Raw genomic sequence first — 22,447 nt, forward strand, 5'->3', positions numbered from 1 at the left:
AAGAATCGCTAGTTTGCCTGTGGTTGGGATGCCAGGCTAAGTTCCCGGCTGATAGTCAGAAGAGTTGGCTAATGATCCAGGAAAATGGCAACTGATATCCTGTATGTTCAGTATAGTTCATGCTTCCAATTCTTTGGATTCAAAGAAAGCAGATGAAGAAATAGATAAAGAATCACTCTTCGTGGTTTAGATATCATGTGAGTATTTAGAACATCAACATCTCCCCAACAATCTGTACAATCTGTAGAAACAATGAGAATAGTAGGGTTCAGAACCTTTGTGAAACATCACAGTACAGTTGAAAAATATATGGCAAATAGAAATCCAATATGGATGGTGTTAAGAGATAGATGGGAGGTGTTGAATGGAGCTGAAGGATGGGACTAATAACAACTAACAACAACTAATAACAACAAGATAACTAATGTAAAGCATACTGTGTCCATAATAAGTATATAGGTTATAGGTTGAGAGCTTTTGTGAAAGCGCACAGTTAGAAATATATGGCATATAGAAGCAAACCGGATGGTCATCATGAAAATTATCAGAGAGGTTGAGGGTAGAGGAAGTTCAGGAGTAAAAACAAACAAAATAGAATTGTTGTAAAATTGACAGTGTCCATAAAATGTATATTTACATTTTTTACATTTTAGTCATTTAGCAGACGCTCTTATCCAGAGCGACTTACAGTTAGTGAGTGCATACATAATTGTTTTCATACTGCCCCCCTGTGGGAAACTAACCCACAACCCTGGCGTTGCAAACACCATGCTCTACCAACATCCCTGCCGGCCATTCCCTCCCCTACCCTGGACGACGCTGGGCCAATTGTGCGCCGCCCCATGGGTCTCCCGGTCGCGGCCGGCTACGACAGAGACTGGATAAATTACTGTACATCAAATCCATCTATATCTGCATCTTGGTTAAACTTTGTTTGACTTGATAATGATTACAAATGTAATCCAAAAAAAATGTTTGATACAATAAAGTGTTGAAATTGGACAAGTGTTTGTGTTTACTTGTTTAAGCAAAACATCTTATTCCAATCACAATCCATGCTATAATTAAGCAATAAGGCCCAAGGGTGTGTGGTATGTATGGTAAGGGCTGTTCTTATGCACTGCGCAACGCGTAGTATATATATATATATATATATATATATAGTATGTATAAGCTGGAAGTAGAGGCCTAAGCGTTGTTGTTCACTAGTTTACTCCAATTAGGGAAGGGGTGGTAGGGTTGAAAAGTAATAAAGGGAAATATATTTTTGAAAAGGATATGTATATATATGTATGTATATGTATTTATATATATGTATGTGTATATGTATGTGAATGTATGTATATGTATATATATATATATACATATACATATATATATATATTTGCGAGAACAAAAAACATATGGGGGATTGGAAGTGATGCAGACACTTACATTGATGTAAGTTACAATCTATCTGCAATATTAAAGCTGATCTACCCCCTCCCCCCCAAAAAAACAAAATACATTAAAATAAAATTTAAAAAACAACAACAAAAAAACAACAAAAAACATCTCCTCGGTGGTAAGGTAGAATATAAAGCAGTAGAAACTCTTTGTCTTGTTGTACTTTACATCTACAACAACAGTCACATGATTACATCGCACATCTGCCACATGTTAAGGCCAGCCTTTCACTGCTGGAACCTCTGACATCACCCATGTATTCCATTTAACATACAGTACATGCTCCCCATGTTACCCATGATTCATGTTGTTTGCTAAGTTTCTCCATGAAAGTTTTCCTATCTGGTTAAACAATGCGATTGCTAGCAAACCATTGTAAAATCATGTTTGGTAATTAGCATGTAACATGACCAGCATGTTTTGGTAATCTTCATTAAATTACTATAATTTACACAGGGTTGGAGAGATTACAGTTACTAGTTACCTGTCCAAAATTGTAACCAGTAACTTAACTTTTGGATACCCAAACTCAGTAACGTAATCTGATTACTTTCTGTTACTTTTGGATTACTTTCTCCTTAAGAGGCATTAGAAGAAGGCGAAACGGATCCATCAAACACATTTGGTGTGTCATCATAGTGGTCTCTGATTGGTGGTCATCATTTGGTGTGTCATCATAGTGGTCTCTGATTGGTGGTAATCATTTGGTGTGTCATCATAGTGGTCTCTGATTGGTGGTCATCATTTGGTGTGTCATCATAGTGGTCTCTGATTGGTGGTAATCATTTGGTGTGTCATCATAGTGGTTTCTGATTGGTGGTCATCATTTGGTGTGTCATCATAGTGGTCTCTGATTGGTGGTCATCATTTGGTGTATCATCATAGTGGTCTCTGATTGGTGGTCATCATTTGGTGTGTCATCATAGTGGTCTCTGATTGGTGGTCATCATTTGGTGTATCATCATAGTGGTTTCTGATTGGTGGTCATCATTTGGTGTGTCATCATAGTGGTCTCTGATTGGTGGTCATCATTTGGTGTGTCATCATAATGGTCTCTGACTTGTGGTCAGACTCGCTCAGGTGGAACAAACTTAAATTGGCACCTTTTTTCAATGCTGAATTGAACGTCATTGAGAAAACAGAAAGGTGGCATAACTTATTTTTTCACAAACATCCTTTCTGAATTTAAATGTAATTGATGAAGTAATCATCTAGTTTTTCAAAAGTATCTGTAATCCATTTACACTATTTTTGCTGGTAATGTAACTGATTACAGTTACAGTTTTTTGGGGTAATCAGATTACATGTAAACAGTTACTCCCCAACCCTGCATTTACATAGGCATCATACTACATGAGAGGCCTCTCTACTGTTTAGTATCATTAGAAGGGGACTGCAGCTGTCGTTCAGAGAGCTCAGCATCTTCACCAGCCGACACCTCCTTCGACGCGATCTGATCCAAGAGCCCTGAGAGGGGAAAAGGATTAAAATATATTTAGTATGATTATAGTATGATAGTATGATAGCATGATAGTGTGATGGTATGATAGCATGATGGTATGACAGTATGATGGTATGATAGCATGATGGTGTGATAGCATGATGGTATGATAGCATGATAGCATGATGGTATGATAGCATGATTGTACGATAGCATGATGGTATGATGGTATGATATCATGATGTATGATAGCATAATGGTATGATATCATGATGGTATGATGGTATGATAGCATGATGGTATGATAGCACAATGGTATGATAGTATGATGGTATGATGGTATGATATCATGATGGTATGATAGCATGATAGCATGATGGTATGATATCATGATGGTATGATAGCATGATGGTATGATAGCATGATGGAATGATAGCACGATGGTATGATACAATGATGGTATGATAGCATGATAGTATGATAGCATGATAGCATGATGGTATGATAGTATGATGTATGATACAATGATGGTATGATAGCATGATATCATGATGGTATGATAGCATGATTGTATGATATCATGATGGTATGATAGCATTATGGTATGATAGCATGATGGTATGATAGCACGATGGTATGATAGCATGATGGTATGATAGCACGTTGGTATGATAGCATGATGGTATGATAGCATGATGTATGATAGCATGATAGTATGATAGCATGATGGTTTGACAGTATGATATCATGATAGCATGATAGTATGATAGCATGATGGTATGATAGCATGATAGCATGATAGTATGATAGCATGATGGTATGATAGTATGATTGAAATACAATAGGTTGGAATGGAAATCATATCTATATTCTTCCTGATCTTGCTCGTTTACACTTATAAGATCTGATCGAAATCAGTTCACAATGCTTATTTTATTCATCTAAACCTGGCTGAAAATGTGGGCACAATCAGAATGTGACCATGATTACATTTACATTACATTTTAGTCATTTAGCAGACGCTCTTATATGATCCAGACACAGGATGGATGTTAGCACCAGGTATAAATGGAGCTTACTGTATGTCTGTTCATCTCCCTGATATCTCCTAAAGCTTTTATGAGATCAAAGAGAGACACTGGCTGCGTCCCAAATGGTACCGTATTCCCAATATAGTGCACTACTTTCAACCAGAGCCCTATGAGTCTAAAGTAGTGTACTACATAGCGAATAGGTTGTCATTTGGGATGCAACCACTGATTATTCATAGAGCCAAGCCAAGGGGTGGGCAATCAATCATACACTGCGACAGCTGGTGTCGGGATTCCAGCCAAGCGTCAATACACCACCCCAACCAGCCCTGCCTGGCAAGGTAAGATTGCCCACCCCTGAGCTATAACAAGGTGTTAATAGAAGTCTGTCACATTACCGTTGGAGCCTCTCTCCTTCCATTTGAACTTGTTGTCTTCTGTGTGTCGTGTCCAGGTGGATCTGAAGCTGACCAGTTCTGAGCTGATGTGAGACAAGCTCCACTGTAGTCCTCTGGAACTCTCCTTCCACAGATTACTGGAGGGAGATAAAAAAAATTCATCAGACCTGAGTCAAACACATATGTCAAACGTAATTGGGGAGTGTAATTGGGTTTGTGCTTTTGGAACTATTCCATTGGTTCCATTGTACAGCAGCCCCAAGTGTTCGAAAGTATTTGTCGTGTGTAGGTACAAGTGTTATGAAACCAACTAGCTAACTAATGTCTAGGACGGGGTTCTCATAAACAAAATGTCACCTATGTGGATTGCAGGGTTCTGGAGGTTTTGGGTTGTCTCCCACCAGGGGAATGACTATCTTCTCAGCCACGTCAGTCAGTAGGGAAAACGTAGGGTCCACTATGAAGTCTATGAAACCTGCATACAACAAAAGTATTGTTAGCTATATAATACAAAAAAATTGCTACATAGTACGAAAAAATATGAAAATGTATGCACTTACTACTGCAAGTGGCTCTGGAGAAGGAAGTCTACTAATTGACTAACATGTATATCTAATAATATTAATATTGTACATTACGTAACAACCCTGTTTTTTTACATGTTAAAGATCACATCTTCATACACAACCTGCATGTGTACTTTAGACAGTAGGTTTTGTGTACACATTGTCCAAAGTATATAGAATGAGAGCTTATGTATTGATTGTTGATGATGACTCAGTGATGACTCAGTGATGACCATGTGCAGTAATGTCTTATAATTTGCCTATTTGTGACTCTGCGACCAGGGTGCTGTTCCGATCACACAGTGGAGAGAAGGGAAGGCCAAGCTCTGCCTCTCTGTCACCCTCAGAGAGACAGAAAGAGAGAAAATATGTTTTAACAGGCTTTCAAAGACAATCAACAACAATGAGCAAGATAATCCAGGTATAGTCATATGACGATCCAGGACTGACACAGTACACAAGACTATCCAAGACTGGCACAGTCAGGAAAACCTTGTACCTAGTTGTAAGTTCCTCCGGGGGTCCTACCTGTCTGAAGAACTCGTCCATGAGGGCTTTGGTCCAGCGAGAGTGTAGACCCCAGGGCTTGCAGGGGTGACTGATGTCTGCAGTGTGCAGTAGTAGGGACAGCGCTTTGGGTTTGTCTATGCTGTTAACCACAGGAAACAAACGACCAAGAGTGACTGCTAGATATGGACCAGAACAGAACTTAAGCTTCTTTGGCTTTCATGTTAATAATACATTGGAGTCAATGGGAGAGTTACATAGCACATTCATTTTAAGTTATGAAAAATTGCTCTTCAAGTAATAACAGGAATGAAATCCATCAACATAACAAACAACATAAATAAATTATGATGACATTTCAAATAGTACCTTTCTCATAGTACCTTTCTCACAATGTGCTATCTAGTAGGCCTACAGTTAATTTGATCACTCTTTTGTTGCTGAGAATGTTCCTGCACAGCAGGAAATGCAAACTTGTAATGTATTTGAGGTTTAAAAATACTTCTAAAGTTTGTAATTTCCACTTTAAAATGTATCAATCCCTACAAAAAATGTCCATTCATTATAATCCACATAATAATTCACATCTCCTGTTGCTGCAGGATTATTTACCTGCTGTAGCAAATTGCCTCAAATTAAGATCCTAGCATAATCTACATCTCTGATGATGGGACGTGGGTAAAATGTGGAGCTGTACCCTTCCTGCTGCTGCAGACACCCCTTCATGGCTTTGACCTGGACGAGGTGAGACGACATGTCTGTAGCCAACACCATCTCTATCACCAGGGCTCGCACCTCCCTGTCACACACACAGAAACACACCCATGTAACCTTTCCAGACTGTCCTGATGGGTTTCCCTGTTCCCATGGTAACATAGATTTGTGCTGCTCAAAGCAGAGTTGTTGTTGGGTTTGCTTGTGTCTGTCTGTCTGTCTGTCTGTCTGTCTGTCTCACAGCATATTGATATAGTATATCACTCCTACATCCACTGTTCTCTGGAGAGGTTCATGAAGATGTTGGACTCGTCGTCCTGTAGAAGTTGGAACGCAGCACTGATGTGATGGCTTTCCTGGACTGACCGGTCGTTGTAGATCATAGCAATGTTTGACCTACACAAAACACACACACAGATGGATTGGTCCTAGTACAATGATCGGTGTGTGCTTTAGCTAAATCATCTGACTACTGTTGTCATGCCTTAGCTTTAACCCTAACCCTACAGATCTGGGACCAGGGTATAATGTGTCCTTTGTCTGTCTTACAGAAACACGTATGGCATGACAATGACAGTCAGAGGGGTTGGCAAAGCACATTCATAGCAGGCTCATATCTATAGAGACAGCACCATATACTGAGATTCTGGGTGGTGGAACTATATAGCAATAAAGAGATGTGGTAATGAGAGAAGAGAACATATGGATATAAATTACTCAGGAGAAAGGAGCAGGAGTTAATTGAGTCACTTCCCTTATCAAGCCCCCTGTCTAAATTAATTTGCATACATGTTTACTAGGCACTTAGGAATGGATAATAAACAGATATCAGCGCTACACTGTGAATGGGAATCCCCTCGGGCTAAACACCCTATAGAAAACCTAGGCAACGGCAAAAAAAGGAGACATTTTATTCTCAATGTTTTGGCAACCCTTTTACAACCCTTTTACAACCCTTTTTCAAGACTGCAGCAAGAGCTTAGTATGTGTTTTTAGAATGAATCTGCTTCCATTTACAAGCAGAAGAAAAAGATCAGAATGCTAATATATGTAATTAGTCAGAACAGTATAATGAAGCACTGCAATGCAACTGAATAATCCCAATGGAGGAGTAAAAATAACATTTTACTGTGGAGTAAAACTGTCTGAAATCAAATTAAAACATGAAGCTTTGCACGCACACACACACACACATCAAAATCAAGTCAACGTTTATTGGTCGCAAACACAGATTTGCAGATGTTATCGCAGGTGCAGTGATATGCAGTACAAAACCATACACACATCATCCACAAGTTAAAAAATATCTGAAATATTAGAACAAGCAATGTCAGAGTCCGGAATAGAAATAAATGGTGTGTATAGACAGTATGGACAGCATGTGAATAGAAAGGTATGTACAGCAGTAGTTATCTAGGATAAGCCATGTCTAGAATACAGTATATACATATGAAGTGGGTAAAACAGTATGTAGATATTATTAAAGTGACCAATTACTATTTACATAGGGCAGCAGTCTCTAAGGTGCAGGGTAGAGCACCGGGTGGTAGCCGGCTAGTGACAGTGTCTGAGGTTCAGGGCAGGGTGCTGGGCGATGGCTGTTCAACAGTCTGATGACCTGGGGTGAACAGGCCGTGGCTCGGGTGGCTGAGGTCCTTGATGATCTTCTTGGCCTTCCTCCGGGTGCTGTAGATGTCCTGGAGGGCAGGGCAGTGTGCCCCCGGTGATGCGTTGGACTGACCACACCACCCTCTGGAGACCAATGCGGTTGCGGGCGGTGCAGTTGCCTCACCAGGCGGGGATGCAGCCCGACAGAATGTTGTTGATGGTGCATCTGCCAAATTTATTCAGCCTCCTGAGCTTGAAGAGGTGCTGTTGTGCCTTCTTCACCACAGTGTTGGTGTGGTGGTACCATTTCAGGTCGTCAGTGATGTGCACGCCAAGGAACTTGAAGCTTTTCACCTTCTCCACTGTGGCCCCCTCGATGTGGATGGGGGTGTGCTTTCTCTGCTGTCTCCTGTAGTCCAGGGAGAGGTTATTTCCCCGGCACCACTCTGCCAGGGCACTAACCTCCTCCCTGTAGGCTGTCTCATCGTTGTTGGTAATCACTGTTGGTAATCACCACTGTTGTGTCGTCAGCAAACTTGATGATAGAGTTGGAGTAATGCGTAGCCACGCAGTCATGGGGTGAACGGGGAGTGCAGGAGGGGGCTGAGCACACACCCCTGAGGGGCTCCGTGTTGAGGGTCAGCGTGGCAGAGGTGTTGTTTCCTACCCTCACCACATGGGGCCGACCCGTCAGGAAGTCTAGGACCCAGTTGCACAGGGAGGGGTTCATTCCCAGGGCCATGAGCTTAGTGATGAGCTTGGTGGGCACCATGGTGTTGAAAGCGGAGCTGTAGTTGATGAACAGCTTTCTCACATAGGTGTTCCTCTTGTCCAGGTGGGATAGGGTGGTGTGCAGTACAGTACACACACACACACACACACACACACAATTTATTGTATATTATGCCTACTAACATCTAAAAAAAAATGTCTGTCTATAATGTCCCAGTTAAAACAAATAAACCAGTCAAGTTAGTTTAATGAGATGAACAGCTAGGTCACACTCTATAGAGAACAATGGGGGAAAACACTGGAAATCTGTGTCCCAAATGACACCCTATTCTCATTATAGTACACTACTTGTGACCAGGGCCAATAGGGTGCTATTTGGGACACAGTTGAATTCCTGTGTTATGGTTTTACGTGGTTTTGTCACATGACCTCACATTAGCTGTGGGGTGTTTTATCATTTAGTGTCAAAAGTTTATTTGTCTAAAATGCAAACAATAGATCTGAACAGACTCTTCCGAACAAATAATGTTTTCTGATTGAATAGGCATGTCCGTGGCAGCCTGCTTTTCAAGCTCTGAAGATGGCAGTGAGGTGCGGGCCCCCTTAGTTCAAACTTTAGCCCCCTCAGTTTTAGTTTCATGTCCCTATATAAAAATATAAAAAAGGTTTCAATGATTGAGTGACAGGTTGGCGCAAAAAAGATCTGTATTTCCGCTGCGCTGTGTCAGCACAATGGACAGGGTGCGCTGCGGTGTGTGTAGGAGGGCTTTGGAAAGCCACTGGGGTGGTTAGGTAGGACACCTTTGGGTTTCTATAAAAGCGGGAAAAAAACGCATGCGTTCCTACAACGCAGAAGTAAGACTCGAGTCTACAGGGCTGCTGAAGGCAGTGATGGACCACAGCTTTAACTTTACAGCCACCATGGTGCACATAATCCTCAGTCTTCTCAATCCTCCAAAGAAATGACTGCAGGCAAAAGCAACGGAGCTTGACACTGGAGTCAAAGTGGTCCGCAGTGCGTTGGAGAGCGCCGAGAAGCTGAGGTGCGACAGCGAGTTCGAAGCCATTTGGTCACAGTACTGACGCACCACCACCACCAGCTCCAAGCAAACAATGACGTTATGTACGTACACGTCTCCAGAAATACCTGGTGGACAGTACAGCAGGCCAGAGGAGAAGAGACTGAGTGTGAGACTGTTCTTCAGCACGTTGGATGCTGTCATTGGTGAAATGTCAGAACGATTCAGCGAACACAACAGCCAACTGGTGGAGGCCCTGAGTGCCCTTGACCCATAGGGACATTATTTTCTAGATGTGAAAAAGGTGAAACCACTGTTGGATCTAAGCAAAACAGATTAGATGGAAGCTGAGTTTAGTGTCGCTCGCCAGTTTTTGCAGACTGAAATCGCTCGCTCTGGCTCCAATGAGGACAAATGGATCCCACCTGATATCCTGCAATGATTCTCTGGGTCGCTCTCTGCTTACTTCACTTAAACATGGACTGACTTTTGGGACGTCCACAGCTACATGCGATAACTCATTTTCCACTTTGACAAACATGTTCAGTCAGCACAGAAGAGGCAATGCTACACCCGAGGAAAGCTCAACTAATCCAACTGGCATTTGAGGGGGATCTTACAAGATGATTTAGGAGAGAATGGAGTAATCAATTACTCAGGAAGTTCCACAGAGAGTCAAGGAAGCTGCAACTCTTTGAAAAGGTAAGATTGAAACACACTACCTTTATGGCACAATACAGAAGTGTATTGTGCCATATCACAACGTGTTGCTGAAGTAATGAGCGAGCGGCATGATTCTCCATGTTTGAAGCGGGCCTGTATAGGCCTATTTATTAGGCAAGACACCTGTGCATGGCTGCATCTCACTGTAGTAGGCTGTAGGCTATGTTTTGGTTATTTTGATCTCCATTCGCCTTTTGTTTACTGTTAATGTAACTAGCCTGAATATAGATTGTGTCATGCCTTTATTGATCAGATATTTTGTTTACTAGGCCTACTACTTGGCGCTGCTGTTTTGTTATGTTCTCATTCGTTGTGTCGGTATTCTAAACCAAACTGCATTTTGTTTGCGTCATTTTGGTAAGACAGCTGTGTGTACGGCTGCATTCAAATAGGCTGTTTGTAATAGGTGAATTACCCTATCTATCTTGTAGCCTATATTCATTACCAAAATGGCCTAGCTGTAGGGCAGAAGAAATAGGCTACAGATTTCGAAAGCACTCAATGATCTCGGAGTCTCGGCATTTGAACTTTATGTTTATTGTGGTATAGCGTGATTATATAAGCAGAATTCAATATAATTCCAATGCAAGAACCCAAAAAAAAATTTCCCCCTCGCCGATTTCAACTGCCCCCTTAGTCACTTTATCCTGGCGCCGGGTCTGGTGAAGTGTGATCACAATGTTATTCTTTGTAGTGTTGACAGGCCCTCATGTTTTTGTTCCCAAAATAAAGAGTTGATCTGTGTGCCAGGAGACAGAGTTCTTAGGTGCCTCTGTGTCTCTATGTGGAAAATCTACTGCTAAAAATACCATCTTCCCTCCATAAGATATGTTTGCTTAAGAAGGAGTAGGAGCTCTCTCTCTCTCTCTCTCTCTCTCTCTCTCTCTCTCTCTCTCTCTCTCTCTCTCTCGTCTCTGTCTCTGTCTCTGTCTCTGTCTCTCTCTCTCTCTCTCTCTCTCTCTCTCTCTCTCTCTCTCTCTCTCTCTCTCTCTCTCTCTCTCTCTCTCTCTCTCTCTCTCTCTCTCTCTCTCTCTCTCTCTCTATCTCTCTCACGCACACACACACTCTAGCTATCTGTCTCTCTCTTGCTCTCTCCCTCACTCTCTCTCTCTCACTCTCTTTCTCTCTCTCTCTCTCTCTCTCTCCCCCTCTTTCCCACTCTTTAATGCATTTTGAACACCTCAGTCATCTAATAGAATCAGAGAATAACAGCATACATATTATTGTTTTACCTTACTTGGTGTGAATGTGGATTCGATTTCACTCTCTCCCACTCACTCTGAAATCGAATGCATCTTTGAACCCCTCAGTAATTCTTACTTTACTTCATCTTACTTTGTGTGAATGTGGAAGTTGTTGGTAGTTCCAGTGTGTTCGTAGTCATGGATGGCCGCAGCAAACAGTGACGACAGGACCTCCAGTTCAGTCAACCAGTGCTGCATGTGAGACCCACACAGACAGCCTTGTTACAAACATGTGAGACCCACACAGACACCCTTGTTATAAACATCACATATATAACGAACACATACAGTGATCGTATCATTATTATAGAGTAAACAGTGCTGGAGGCTAGACCAACACAGACACCCCTTATTATAAACAACTGTATTTCAAATGCAGTCATTTACATTGGCTTACAGTAAATAAGTCATATGCATTGGCTTCTGCTATTTCACACAAGTCCATACATACACTGTAGCTAGTGACCTGACGAGGCAGACACAATAGAGGGAAATCTCCTTTCCTGAGCTATGGCAAACGAATACAACATGACAGGGATGACCTTGTTGTAAACTGAGAGGAGAAGACGAGCTGTACTGTACCACGAGCCCTGTGCGGAGGAGCAGACAGTGTAGGGTTTGTGTGACGTCGGCTGCGTGGACACTGCTGTGGTACGGGTTGCTATGTTTACTGTAGCCTCTCTCCAGCTTCTCCAAGAAGGACATCAGACAGGAGATTGGGATCTGTGATACCACACAATATGAAACGGAGAGTTCACATGGAGTTCATCTGTCGTGTTTGAGCACACTGCATCAGCTACCTCGCGCATGTGTCTGACTCTACACCCCAGGGTACTACTTTATGGAAACAGCTTTACACACTAGAAAAGGTGTGTAACGTGTGTGTTTGCTTCAGCTGTCAAAAAAAGTATGTCTTAATGCAACGAGAGAAGTTTGAGTTTTCAGAGGCTAATGTAGAATTAAAGCTGTACAGAAACAGAAGGAGTTCTGGTAAAATAGCAAGGACGTGCAAAGTGATAGGTGGAGACCTTGAATTTGCTGTTGAGTTCGTATCGTGTCACCAGCTCGAAGAACAGGGTCTGTAGTGCATGGTCATCACTGGCTGTGTTCAGGGCAAACACATCAAAGGTCCACCGGTCAACGTCCTAACGATGGAGAGGATAGACACAAACAAATAACAGATATCTGTTAATGTCCAAAGCACATTGAGTTTTTCAAGAAGGTTCATAGCTCATACTGTAGTCATACGGTCAGGGAAACTCCTGGCTCTGCTCCTTATGTTGTACCCAGTTAAAGCCTTTAGAATGATAACAGATCATACGTTCTTACCCTGAGACAGTGAACTACTGCTGCAGCTTGGTCAGGCAACGTTCTTACCCTGAGACAGTGAACTACTGCTGCAGGTTGGTCAGGCAACGTTCTTACCCTGAGACAGTGAACTACTGTTGCAGGTTGGTCAGGCAACGTTCTTACACTGAGACAGTGAACTACTGCTGCAGGTTGGTCAGGCAACGTTCTTACCCTGAGACAGTGAACTACTGCTGCAGGTTGGTCAGGCAACGTTCTTACCCTGAGACAGTGAACTACTGCTGCAGGTTGGTCAGGCAACGTTCTGACCCTGAGACAGTGAACTACTGCTGCAGGTTGGTCAGGCAACGTTCTTACCCTGAGACAGTGAACTACTGCTGCAGGTTGGTCAGGCAACATTCTTACCCTGAGACAGTGAACTACTGCTGCAGGTTGGTCAGGCAACGTTCTTACCCTGAGACAGTGAACTACTGCTGCAGGTTGGTCAGGCAACGTTCTTACCCTGAGACAGTGAACTACTGCTGCAGCTTGGTCAGGCAACGTTCTTACCCTGAGACAGTGAACTACTGCTGCAGGTTGGTCAGGCAACGTTCTTACCCTGAGACAGTGAACTACTGCTGCAGGTTGGTCAGGTAACGTTCTTACCCTGAGACAGTGAACTACTGCTGCAGGTTGGTCAGGCAACGTTCTTACCCTGAGACAGTGAACTACTGCTGCAGGTTGGTCAGGCAACGTTCTTAACCTGAGACAGTGAACTACTGCTGCAGGTTGGTCAGGCAACGTTCTTACCCTGAGACAGTGAACTACTGCTGCAGGTTGGTCAGGCAACGTTCTTACCCTGAGACAGTGAACTACTGCTGCAGGTTGGTCAGGCAACGTTCTTACCCTGAGACAGTGAACTACTGCTGCAGGTTGGTCAGGCAACGTTCTTACCCTGAGACAGTGAACTACTGCTGCAGGTTGGTCAGGCAACGTTCTTACCCTGAGACAGTGAACTACTGCTGCAGGTTGGTCAGGCAACGTTCTTACCCTGAGACAGTGAACTACTGCTGCAGCTTGGTCAAGCAACGTTCTTACCCTGAGACAGTGAACTACTGCTGCAGGTTGGTCAGGCAACGTTCTTACCCTGAGACAGTGACCTACTGCTGCAGGTTGGTCAGGCAACGTTCTTACCCTGAGACAGTGAACTACTGCTGCAGGTTGGTCAGACAACGTTCTTACCCTGAGACAGTGAACTACTGCTGCAGGTTGGTCAGGCAACGTTCTTACCCTGAGACAGAGAACTACTGCTGCAGGTTGGTCAGGCAACGTTCTTACCCTGAGACAGTGAACTACTGCTGCAGGTTGGTCAGGCAATGTTCTTACCCTGAGACAGTGAACTACTGCTGCAGGTTGGTCAGGCAACGTTCTTACCCTGAGACAGTGACCTACTGCTGCAGGTTGGTCAGGCAACGTTCTTACCCTGAGACAGTGAACTACTGCTGCAGGTTGGTCAGGCAACGTTCTTACCCTGAGACAGTGAACTACTGCTGCAGCTTGGTCAAGCAACGTTCTTACCCTGAGACAGTGAACTACTGCTGCAGGTTGGTCAGGCAACGTTCTTACACTGAGACAGTGACCTACTGCTGCAGGTTGGTCAGGCAACGTTCTTACCCTGAGACAGTGAACTACTGCTGCAGGTTGGTCAGGCAACGTTCTTACCCTGAGACAGTGAACTACTGCTGCAGGTTGGTCAGGCAACGTTCTTACCCTGAGACAGTGAACTACTGCTGCAGGTTGGTCAGGCAACGTTCTTACCCTGAGACAGTGAACTACTGCTGCAGGTTGGTCAGGCAACGTTCTTAACCTGTGACAGTGAACTACTGCTGCAGGTTGGTCAGGCAACGTTCTTACCCTGAGACAGTGAACTACTGCTGCAGGTTGGTCAGGTAACGTTCTTACCCTGAGACAGTGAACTACTGCTGCAGGTTGGTCAGGCAACGTTCTTACCCTGAGACAGTGAACTACTGCTGCAGGTTGGTCAGGCAACGTTCTTACCCTGAGACAGTGAACTACTGCTGCAGCTTGGTCAGGCAACGTTCTTACCCTGAGACAGTGAACTACTGCTGCAGGTTGGTCAGGCAACGTTCTTAACCTGAGACAGTGAACTACTGCTGCAGGTTGGTCAGGCAACGTTCTTACCCTGAGACAGTGAACTACTGCTGCAGGTTGGTCAGGTAACGTTCTTAACCTGAGACAGTGAACTACTGCTGCAGGTTGGTCAGGCAACGTTCTTACCCTGAGACAGTGAACTACTGCTGCAGGTTGGTCAGGCAACGTTCTTACCCTGAGACAGTGAACTACTGCTGCAGGTTGGTCAGGCAACGTTCTTACCCTGAGACAGTGAACTACTGCTGCAGGTTGGTCAGGCAACGTTCTTACCCTGAGACAGTGAACTACTGCTGCAGGTTGGTCAGGCAACGTTCTTACCCTGAGAGAGTGACTACTGCTGCAGGTTGGTCAGGCAACGTTCTTACCCTGAGACAGTGAACTACTGCTGCAGGTTGGTCAGGCAACGTTCTTACCCTGAGACAGTGAACTACTGCTGCAGGTTGGTCAGGGAACGTTCTTACCCTGAGACAGTGACCTACTGCTGCAGGTTGGTCAGGCAACGTTCTTACCCTGAGACAGTGAACTACTGCTGCAGGTTGGTCAGGCAACGTTCTTACCCTGAGACAGTGAACTACTGCTGCAGGTTGGTCAGGCAACGTTCTTACCCTGAGACAGAGAACTACTGCTGCAGGTTGGTCAGGCAACGTTCTTACCCTGAGACAGTGAACTACTGCTGCAGGTTGGTCAGGCAATGTTCTTACCCTGAGACAGTGAACTACTGCTGCAGGTTGGTCAGGCAACGTTCTTACCCTGAGACAGTGACCTACTGCTGCAGGTTGGTCAGGCAACGTTCTTACCCTGAGACAGTGAACTACTGCTGCAGGTTGGTCAGGCAACGTTCTTACCCTGAGACAGTGAACTACTGCTGCAGCTTGGTCAAGCAACGTTCTTACCCTGAGACAGTGAACTACTGCTGCAGGTTGGTCAGGCAACGTTCTTACACTGAGACATTGACCTACTGCTGCAGGTTGGTCAGGCAACGTTCTTACCCTGAGACAGTGAACTACTGCTGCAGGTTGGTCAGGCAACGTTCTTACCCTGAGACAGTGAACTACTGCTGCAGGTTGGTCAGGCAACGTTCTTACCCTGAGACAGTGAACTACTGCTGCAGGTTGGTCAGGCAACGTTCTTACCCTGAGACAGTGAACTACTGCTGCAGGTTGGTCAGGCAACGTTCTTAACCTGTGACAGTGAACTACTGCTGCAGGTTGGTCAGGCAACGTTCTTACCCTGAGACAGTGAACTACTGCTGCAGGTTGGTCAGGTAACGTTCTTACCCTGAGACAGTGAACTACTGCTGCAGGTTGGTCAGGCAACGTTCTTACCCTGAGACAGTGAACTACTGCTGCAGGTTGGTCAGGCAACGTTCTTACCCTGAGACAGTGAACTACTGCTGCAGCTTGGTCAGGCAACGTTCTTACCCTGAGACAGTGAACTACTGCTGCAGGTTGGTCAGGCAACGTTCTTAACCTGAGACAGTGAACTACTGCTGCAGGTTGGTCAGGCAACGTTCTTACCCTGAGACAGTGAACTACTGCTGCAGGTTGGTCAGGTAACGTTCTTAACCTGAGACAGTGAACTACTGCTGCAGGTTGGTCAGGCAACGTTCTTACCCTGAGACAGTGAACTACTGCTGCAGGTTGGTCAGGCAACGTTCTTACCCTGAGACAGTGAACTACTGCTGCAGGTTGGTCAGGCAACGTTCTTACCCTGAGACAGTGAACTACTGCTGCAGGTTGGTCAGGCAACGTTCTTACCCTGAGACAGTGAACTACTGCTGCAGGTTGGTCAGGCAACGTTCTTACCCTGAGAGAGTGACTACTGCTGCAGGTTGGTCAGGCAACGTTCTTACCCTGAGACAGTGAACTACTGCTGCAGGTTGGTCAGGCAACGTTCTTACCCTGAGACAGTGAACTACTGCTGCAGGTTGGTCAGGCAACGTTCTTACCCTGAGACAGTGAACTACTGCTGCAGGTTGGTCAGGCAACGTTCTTACCCTGAGACAGTGAACTACTGCTGCAGGTTGGTCAGGCAACGTTCTTACCCTGAGACAGTGAACTACTGCTGCAGGTTGGTCAGGCAACGTTCTTACCCTGAGACAGTGAACTACTGCTGCAGGTTGGTCAGGCAACGTTCTTACCCTGAGACAGTGAACTACTGCTGCAGGTTGGTCAGGCAACATTCTTACCCTGAGACAGTGAACTACTGCTGCAGGTTGGTCAGGCAACGTTCTTACCCTGAGACAGTGAACTACTGCTGCAGGTTGGTCAGGCAACGTTCTTACCCTGAGACAGTGAACTACTGCTGCAGGTTGGTCAGGCAACGTTATTTCATTGAGACAGTGAACTACTGCTGCTGCTTGGTCAGGCAACGTTCTTACCCTGAGACAGTGAACTACTGCTGCAGGTTGGTCAGGCAACGTTCTTACCCTGAGACAGTGAACTACTGCTGCAGGTTGGTCAGGCAACGTTCTTAACCTGAGACAGTGAACTACTGCTGCAGGTTGGTCAGGCAACGTTCTTACCCTGAGACAGTGAACTACTGCTGCAGGTTGGTCAGGCAACGTACTTACCCTGAGACAGTGAACTACTGCTGCAGGTTGGTCAGGCAACGTTCTTACCCTGAGACAGTGAACTACTGCTGCAGGATGGTCAGGCAACGTTCTTACCCTGAGACAGTGAACTACTGCTGCAGGTTGGTCAGGCAACGTTCTTACCCTGAGACAGTGAACTACTGCTGCAGGTTGGTCAGGCAACGTTCTTACCCTGAGACAGTGAACTACTGCTGCAGGTTGGTCAGGCAACGTTCTTACCCTGAGACAGTGAACTACTGCTGCAGGTTGGAAAGGCAACGTTCTTACCCTGAGACAGTGAACTACTGCTGCAGGTTGGTCAGGTAACGTTCTTACCCTGAGACAGTGAACTACTGCTGCAGGTTGGTCAGGCAATGTTCTTACCCTGAGACAGTGAACTACTGCTGCAGGTTGGTCAGGCAACGTTCTTACCCTGAGACAGTGAACTACTGCTGCAGGTTGGTCAGGCAACGTTCTTACCCTGAGACAGTGAACTACTGCTGCAGGTTGGCCAGGCAACGTTCTTACCCTGAGACAGTGAACTACTGCTGCAGGTTGGTCAGGCAACGTTCTTACCCTGAGACAGTGAACTACTGCTGCAGGTTGGTCAGGCAACGTTCTTACCCTGAGACAGTGAACTACTGCTGCAGGTTGGTCAGGCAACGTTATTTCATTGAGACAGTGAACTACTGCTGCTGCTTGGTCAGGCAACGTTCTTACCCTGAGACAGTGAAGTACTGCTGCAGGTTGGTCAGGCAACGTTCTTACCCTGAGACAGTGAACTACTGCTGCAGGTTGGTCAGGCAACGTTCTTAACCTGAGACAGTGAACTACTGCTGCAGGTTGGTCAGGCAACGTTCTTACCCTGAGACAGTGAACTACTGCTGCAGGTTGGTCAGGCAACGTTATTTCATTGAGACAGTGAACTACTGCTGCTGCTTGGTCAGGCAACGTTCTTACCCTGAGACAGTGAACTACTGCTGCAGGTTGGTCAGGCAACGTTCTTACCCTGAGACAGTGAACTACTGCTGCAGGTTGGTCAGGCAACGTTCTTAACCTGAGACAGTGAACTACTGCTGCAGGTTGGTCAGGCAATGTTCTTACTCTGAGACAGTGAACTACTGCTGCAGGTTGGTCAGGCAACGTTCTTACCCTGAGACAGTGAACTACTGCTGCAGGTTGGTCAGGCAACGTTCTTACCCTGAGACAGTGAACTACTGCTGCAGGATGGTCAGGCAACGTTCTTACCCTGAGACAGTGAACTACTGCTGCAGGTTGGTCAGGCAACGTTCTTACCCTGAGACAGTGAACTACTGCTGCAGGTTGGTCAGGCAATGTTCTTACCCTGAGACAGTGAACTACTGCTGCAGGTTGGTCAGGCAACGTTCTTACCCTGAGACAGTGAACTACTGCTGCAGGTTTGTCAGGCAACGTTCTTACCCTGAGACAGTGAACTACTGCTGCAGCTTGGTCAGGCAACGTTCTTACCCTGAGACAGTGAACTACTGCTGCAGCTTTGTCAGACAACGTTCTTACCCTGAGACAGTGAACTACTGCTGCAGCTTGGTCAGACAACGTTCTTACCCTGAGACAGTGAACTACTGCTGCAGCTTGGTCAGGCAACGTTCTTACCCTGAGACAGTGAACTACTGCTGCAGGTTGGTCAGGCAACGTTCTTACCCTGAGACAGTGAACTACTGCTGCGGGTTGGTCAGGCAACGTTCTTAACCTGAGACAGTGAACTACTGCTGCAGGTTGGTCAGGCAACGTTCTTACCCTGAGACAGTGAATTACTGCTGCAGGTTGGTCAGGCAACGTTCTTACCCTGAGACAGTGAACTACTGCTGCAGGTTGGTCAGGCAACGTTCTTACCCTGAGACAGTGAACTACTGCTGCAGGTTGATCAGGCAATGTTCTTACCCTGAGACAGTGAACTACTGCTGCAGGTTGGTCAGGCAACGTTCTTACCCTGAGACAGTGAACTACTGCTGCAGGTTGGTCAGGCAACGTTCTTACCCTGAGACAGTGAACTACTGCTGCAGGTTGGTCAGGCAACGTTCTTACCCTGAGACAGTGAACTACTGCTGCAGGTTGGTCAGGCAACGTTCTTACCCTGAGACAGTGAACTACTGCTGCAGGTTGGTCAAGCAACGTTCTTACCCTGAGACAGTGAACTACTACTGCAGGTTGGTCAGGCAACATTCTTACCCTGAGACAGTGAACTACTGCTGCAGGTTGGTCAGGCAACGTTCTTACCCTGAGACAGTGAACTACTGCTGCAGGTTGGTCAGGCAACGTTCTTACCCTGAGACAGTGAACTACTGCTGCAGGTTGGTCAGGCAACGTTCTTACCCTGAGACAGTGAACTACTGCTGCAGCTTGGTCAGGCAACGTTCTTACCCTGAGACAGTGAACTACTGCTGCAGGTTGGTCAGGCAACGTTCTTACCCTGAGACAGTGAACTACTTCTGCAGGTTGGTTATGCAATGTTCTTACCCTGAGACAGTGAACTACTGCTGCAGGTTGGTCAGGCAACGTTCTTACCCTGAGACAGTGAACTACTGCTGCAGCTTGGTCAGGCAACGTTCTTACCCTGAGACAGTGAACTACTGCTGCAGGTTGGTCAGGCAACGTTCTTACCCTGAGACAGTGAACTACTGCTGCAGGTTGGTCAGGCAACGTTCTTACCCTGAGACAGTGAACTACTGCTGCAGGTTGGTCAGGCAACGTTCTTACCCTGAGACAGTGAACTACTGTTGCAGGTTGGTCAGGCAACGTTCTTACCCTGAGACAGTGAACTACTGTTGCAGGTTGGTCAGGCAACGTTCTTACCCTGAGACAGTGAACTACTGCTGCAGGTTGGTTATGCAATGTTCTTACCCTGAGACAGTGAACTACTGCTGCAGCTTGGTCAGGCAACGTTCTTACCCTGTGACAGTGAACTACTGCTGCAGGTTGGTCAGGCAACGTTCTTACCCTGAGACAGTGAACTACTGCTGCAGGTTGGTCAGGCAACGTTCTTACCCTGAGACAGTGAACTACTGCTGCAGGTTGGTCAGGCATGGCAGTAGTGTAGGACCTCCTGAACATCCTGGAACAACAGCACATGGAATGTTTGGCATTGGACAATCTCAGTAGTGAATCTGTAATGTCCTTGTTGTAACAGAATGTGGATCATGCATTCCACTGCTAATGAACCTAGATGAACTTAACACTTTACAAACCCCATGGACTAGGGCGATCCTCCTTTACATGTATAGTACCAGTCAAAGGTTTGGACACACCCACTCATTCTAGGGTTTTTCTTTATTTGTACTATTTTCTACATTGTAGAATAATAGTGAAGACATCAAAACTATGAAATAGCACATATGGAATCATGTAGTAACCAAAAAAGTCAAAATATATTTTATATTTGACATTCTTCAAATAGCCACCCTTAGCCTTGATGACAGCTTTGCACACTCTTGGCATTCTCCCAACCAGCTTCATGAGGTAGTCACCTGGAATGCATTTCAATTAACAGGTGTGTCTTGTTAAAAGTTAATTTGTGGAATTTCTTTCCTTCTTAATGCGTTTGAGCCAATCAGTTGTATTGTGACAAGGTAGGGCGCACAATTGGCCCAGCGTCGTCCAGGGTAGGGGAGGGAATGGCTGGCAGGGATGTAGCTCAGTTGGTAGAGCATGGCGTTTGCAACGCCAGTGTTGTGGGTTCGATTCCCACGGGGGACCAGTATGAAAAATAAAAAATAAAAAAGAATGTATGCACTCACTAACTGTAAGTCACTCTGGATAAGAGCGTCTGCTAAACGACTAAAATGTAAAAATGTAGGGTTGGTATACATAAGATAGCCCTATTTGGTAAAGAAACAAGTCCATATTATGGCAAGAACAGCTCAAATAAGCAAAGAGAAATGACAGTCCATCATTACTTTAAGACATGAAGGTCAGTCAATACGGAACATTTCAAGAACTTTGAAAGTTTTTTCAAGTGCAGTCGCAAAAAACCATCAAGCGCTATGATGAAACTAGCTCTCATGAGGACCACCACAGGAAAGGAAGACCCAGAGTTACCTCTGCTGCAGAGGATAAGTTCATTAGAGTTACCATTCTCAGAAATTGCAGCCCAAATAAATGCTTCACAGAGCTCAAGTAACAGACACATCTCAACATCAACTGTTCAGAGGGGACTGTGTGAATCAGGCCTTCATGGTCGAATTACTGCAAAGAAAAGACTACTAAAGGACACCAATAATAAGAAGAGACCTGCTTGGGCCAAGAAACACAAGCAATGGACATTTGTCCTTTGGTCTGGAGTCCAAATTGGAGATTTTTGGATCAAACCTGCCGTGTCTTTGTGAGACGCGGTGTGGGTGAACGGATGATCTCCGCATGTGTAGTGGGGGTGCTTTGCTGACACTGTCAGTGATTCATTTAGAATTCAAGGCACACTTAACCAGCATGGATACCACAGCATTCTGCAGCGATACACCATCCTATCTGGTTTGGGCTTAGTGGGACTATCATTTGTTTTTCAACAGGACAATGACCCAACACACCTCCAGGCTGTGTAAGGGCTATTTTACCAAGAAGGAGAGTGATGGAGTGCTGCTTCAGATGACTTAGCCTCCACAATCCCCCGACCTCAACCCAATTGAGATGGTTTAGGATGAGTCGGACGACAGAGTGAAGGAAATGCAGTCAACAAGTGCTAAGCATATGTGGGAACTCCTTCAAGGCTGTTGGAAAAACATTCCAGGTGAAGCTGGTTGAGAGAATGCCAAGAGTGTGCAAAGCAGTCATCAAGGCAAACGGTGGCTATTTGAAGAATCTCAAATATAGAATATATTTAGATTTGTTTAACACTTTTTTGGTTACTATATGATTCCATATGTGTTATTTCATAGGTTTGATGTCTTCACTATTGAATGAGTAGGTGTGTCCAAACTTTTGACTGGTACTGTACATTGCAAATGAATGTCCTCAT

At 45.1% G+C, this 22,447-nt stretch overlaps 1 protein-coding gene across 1 annotated transcript in view; it reads right to left on the reverse strand.

The window, feature by feature from the left end:
- Positions 1–2,631: 2,631 nt before the first annotated feature.
- Positions 2,632–22,447, reverse strand: part of LOC121578601 (calcium/calmodulin-dependent 3',5'-cyclic nucleotide phosphodiesterase 1B-like) — a 34,774-nt gene continuing 14,958 nt past the window's right edge. Inside the window, exons 4-14 of the mRNA XM_041892967.1 lie at positions 20,485–20,551; positions 12,458–12,574; positions 12,012–12,152; positions 11,521–11,621; positions 6,374–6,499; positions 6,087–6,188; positions 5,411–5,531; positions 5,143–5,224; positions 4,674–4,791; positions 4,317–4,453; positions 2,632–2,913 (exon numbers count right to left, since the gene is read on the reverse strand). Coding sequence (XP_041748901.1) covers positions 2,813–2,913; positions 4,317–4,453; positions 4,674–4,791; positions 5,143–5,224; positions 5,411–5,531; positions 6,087–6,188; positions 6,374–6,499; positions 11,521–11,621; positions 12,012–12,152; positions 12,458–12,574; positions 20,485–20,551 — 1,213 coding nt within the window. The 3' untranslated portion in view covers positions 2,632–2,812. The remainder of the gene's footprint in view (positions 2,914–4,316; positions 4,454–4,673; positions 4,792–5,142; positions 5,225–5,410; positions 5,532–6,086; positions 6,189–6,373; positions 6,500–11,520; positions 11,622–12,011; positions 12,153–12,457; positions 12,575–20,484; positions 20,552–22,447) is intronic.

The sequence above is a fragment of the Coregonus clupeaformis genome, chromosome 12 (assembly GCF_020615455.1).
Source record: "Coregonus clupeaformis isolate EN_2021a chromosome 12, ASM2061545v1, whole genome shotgun sequence".
In the NCBI taxonomy this organism is placed as follows: domain Eukaryota; kingdom Metazoa; phylum Chordata; class Actinopteri; order Salmoniformes; family Salmonidae; genus Coregonus; species Coregonus clupeaformis.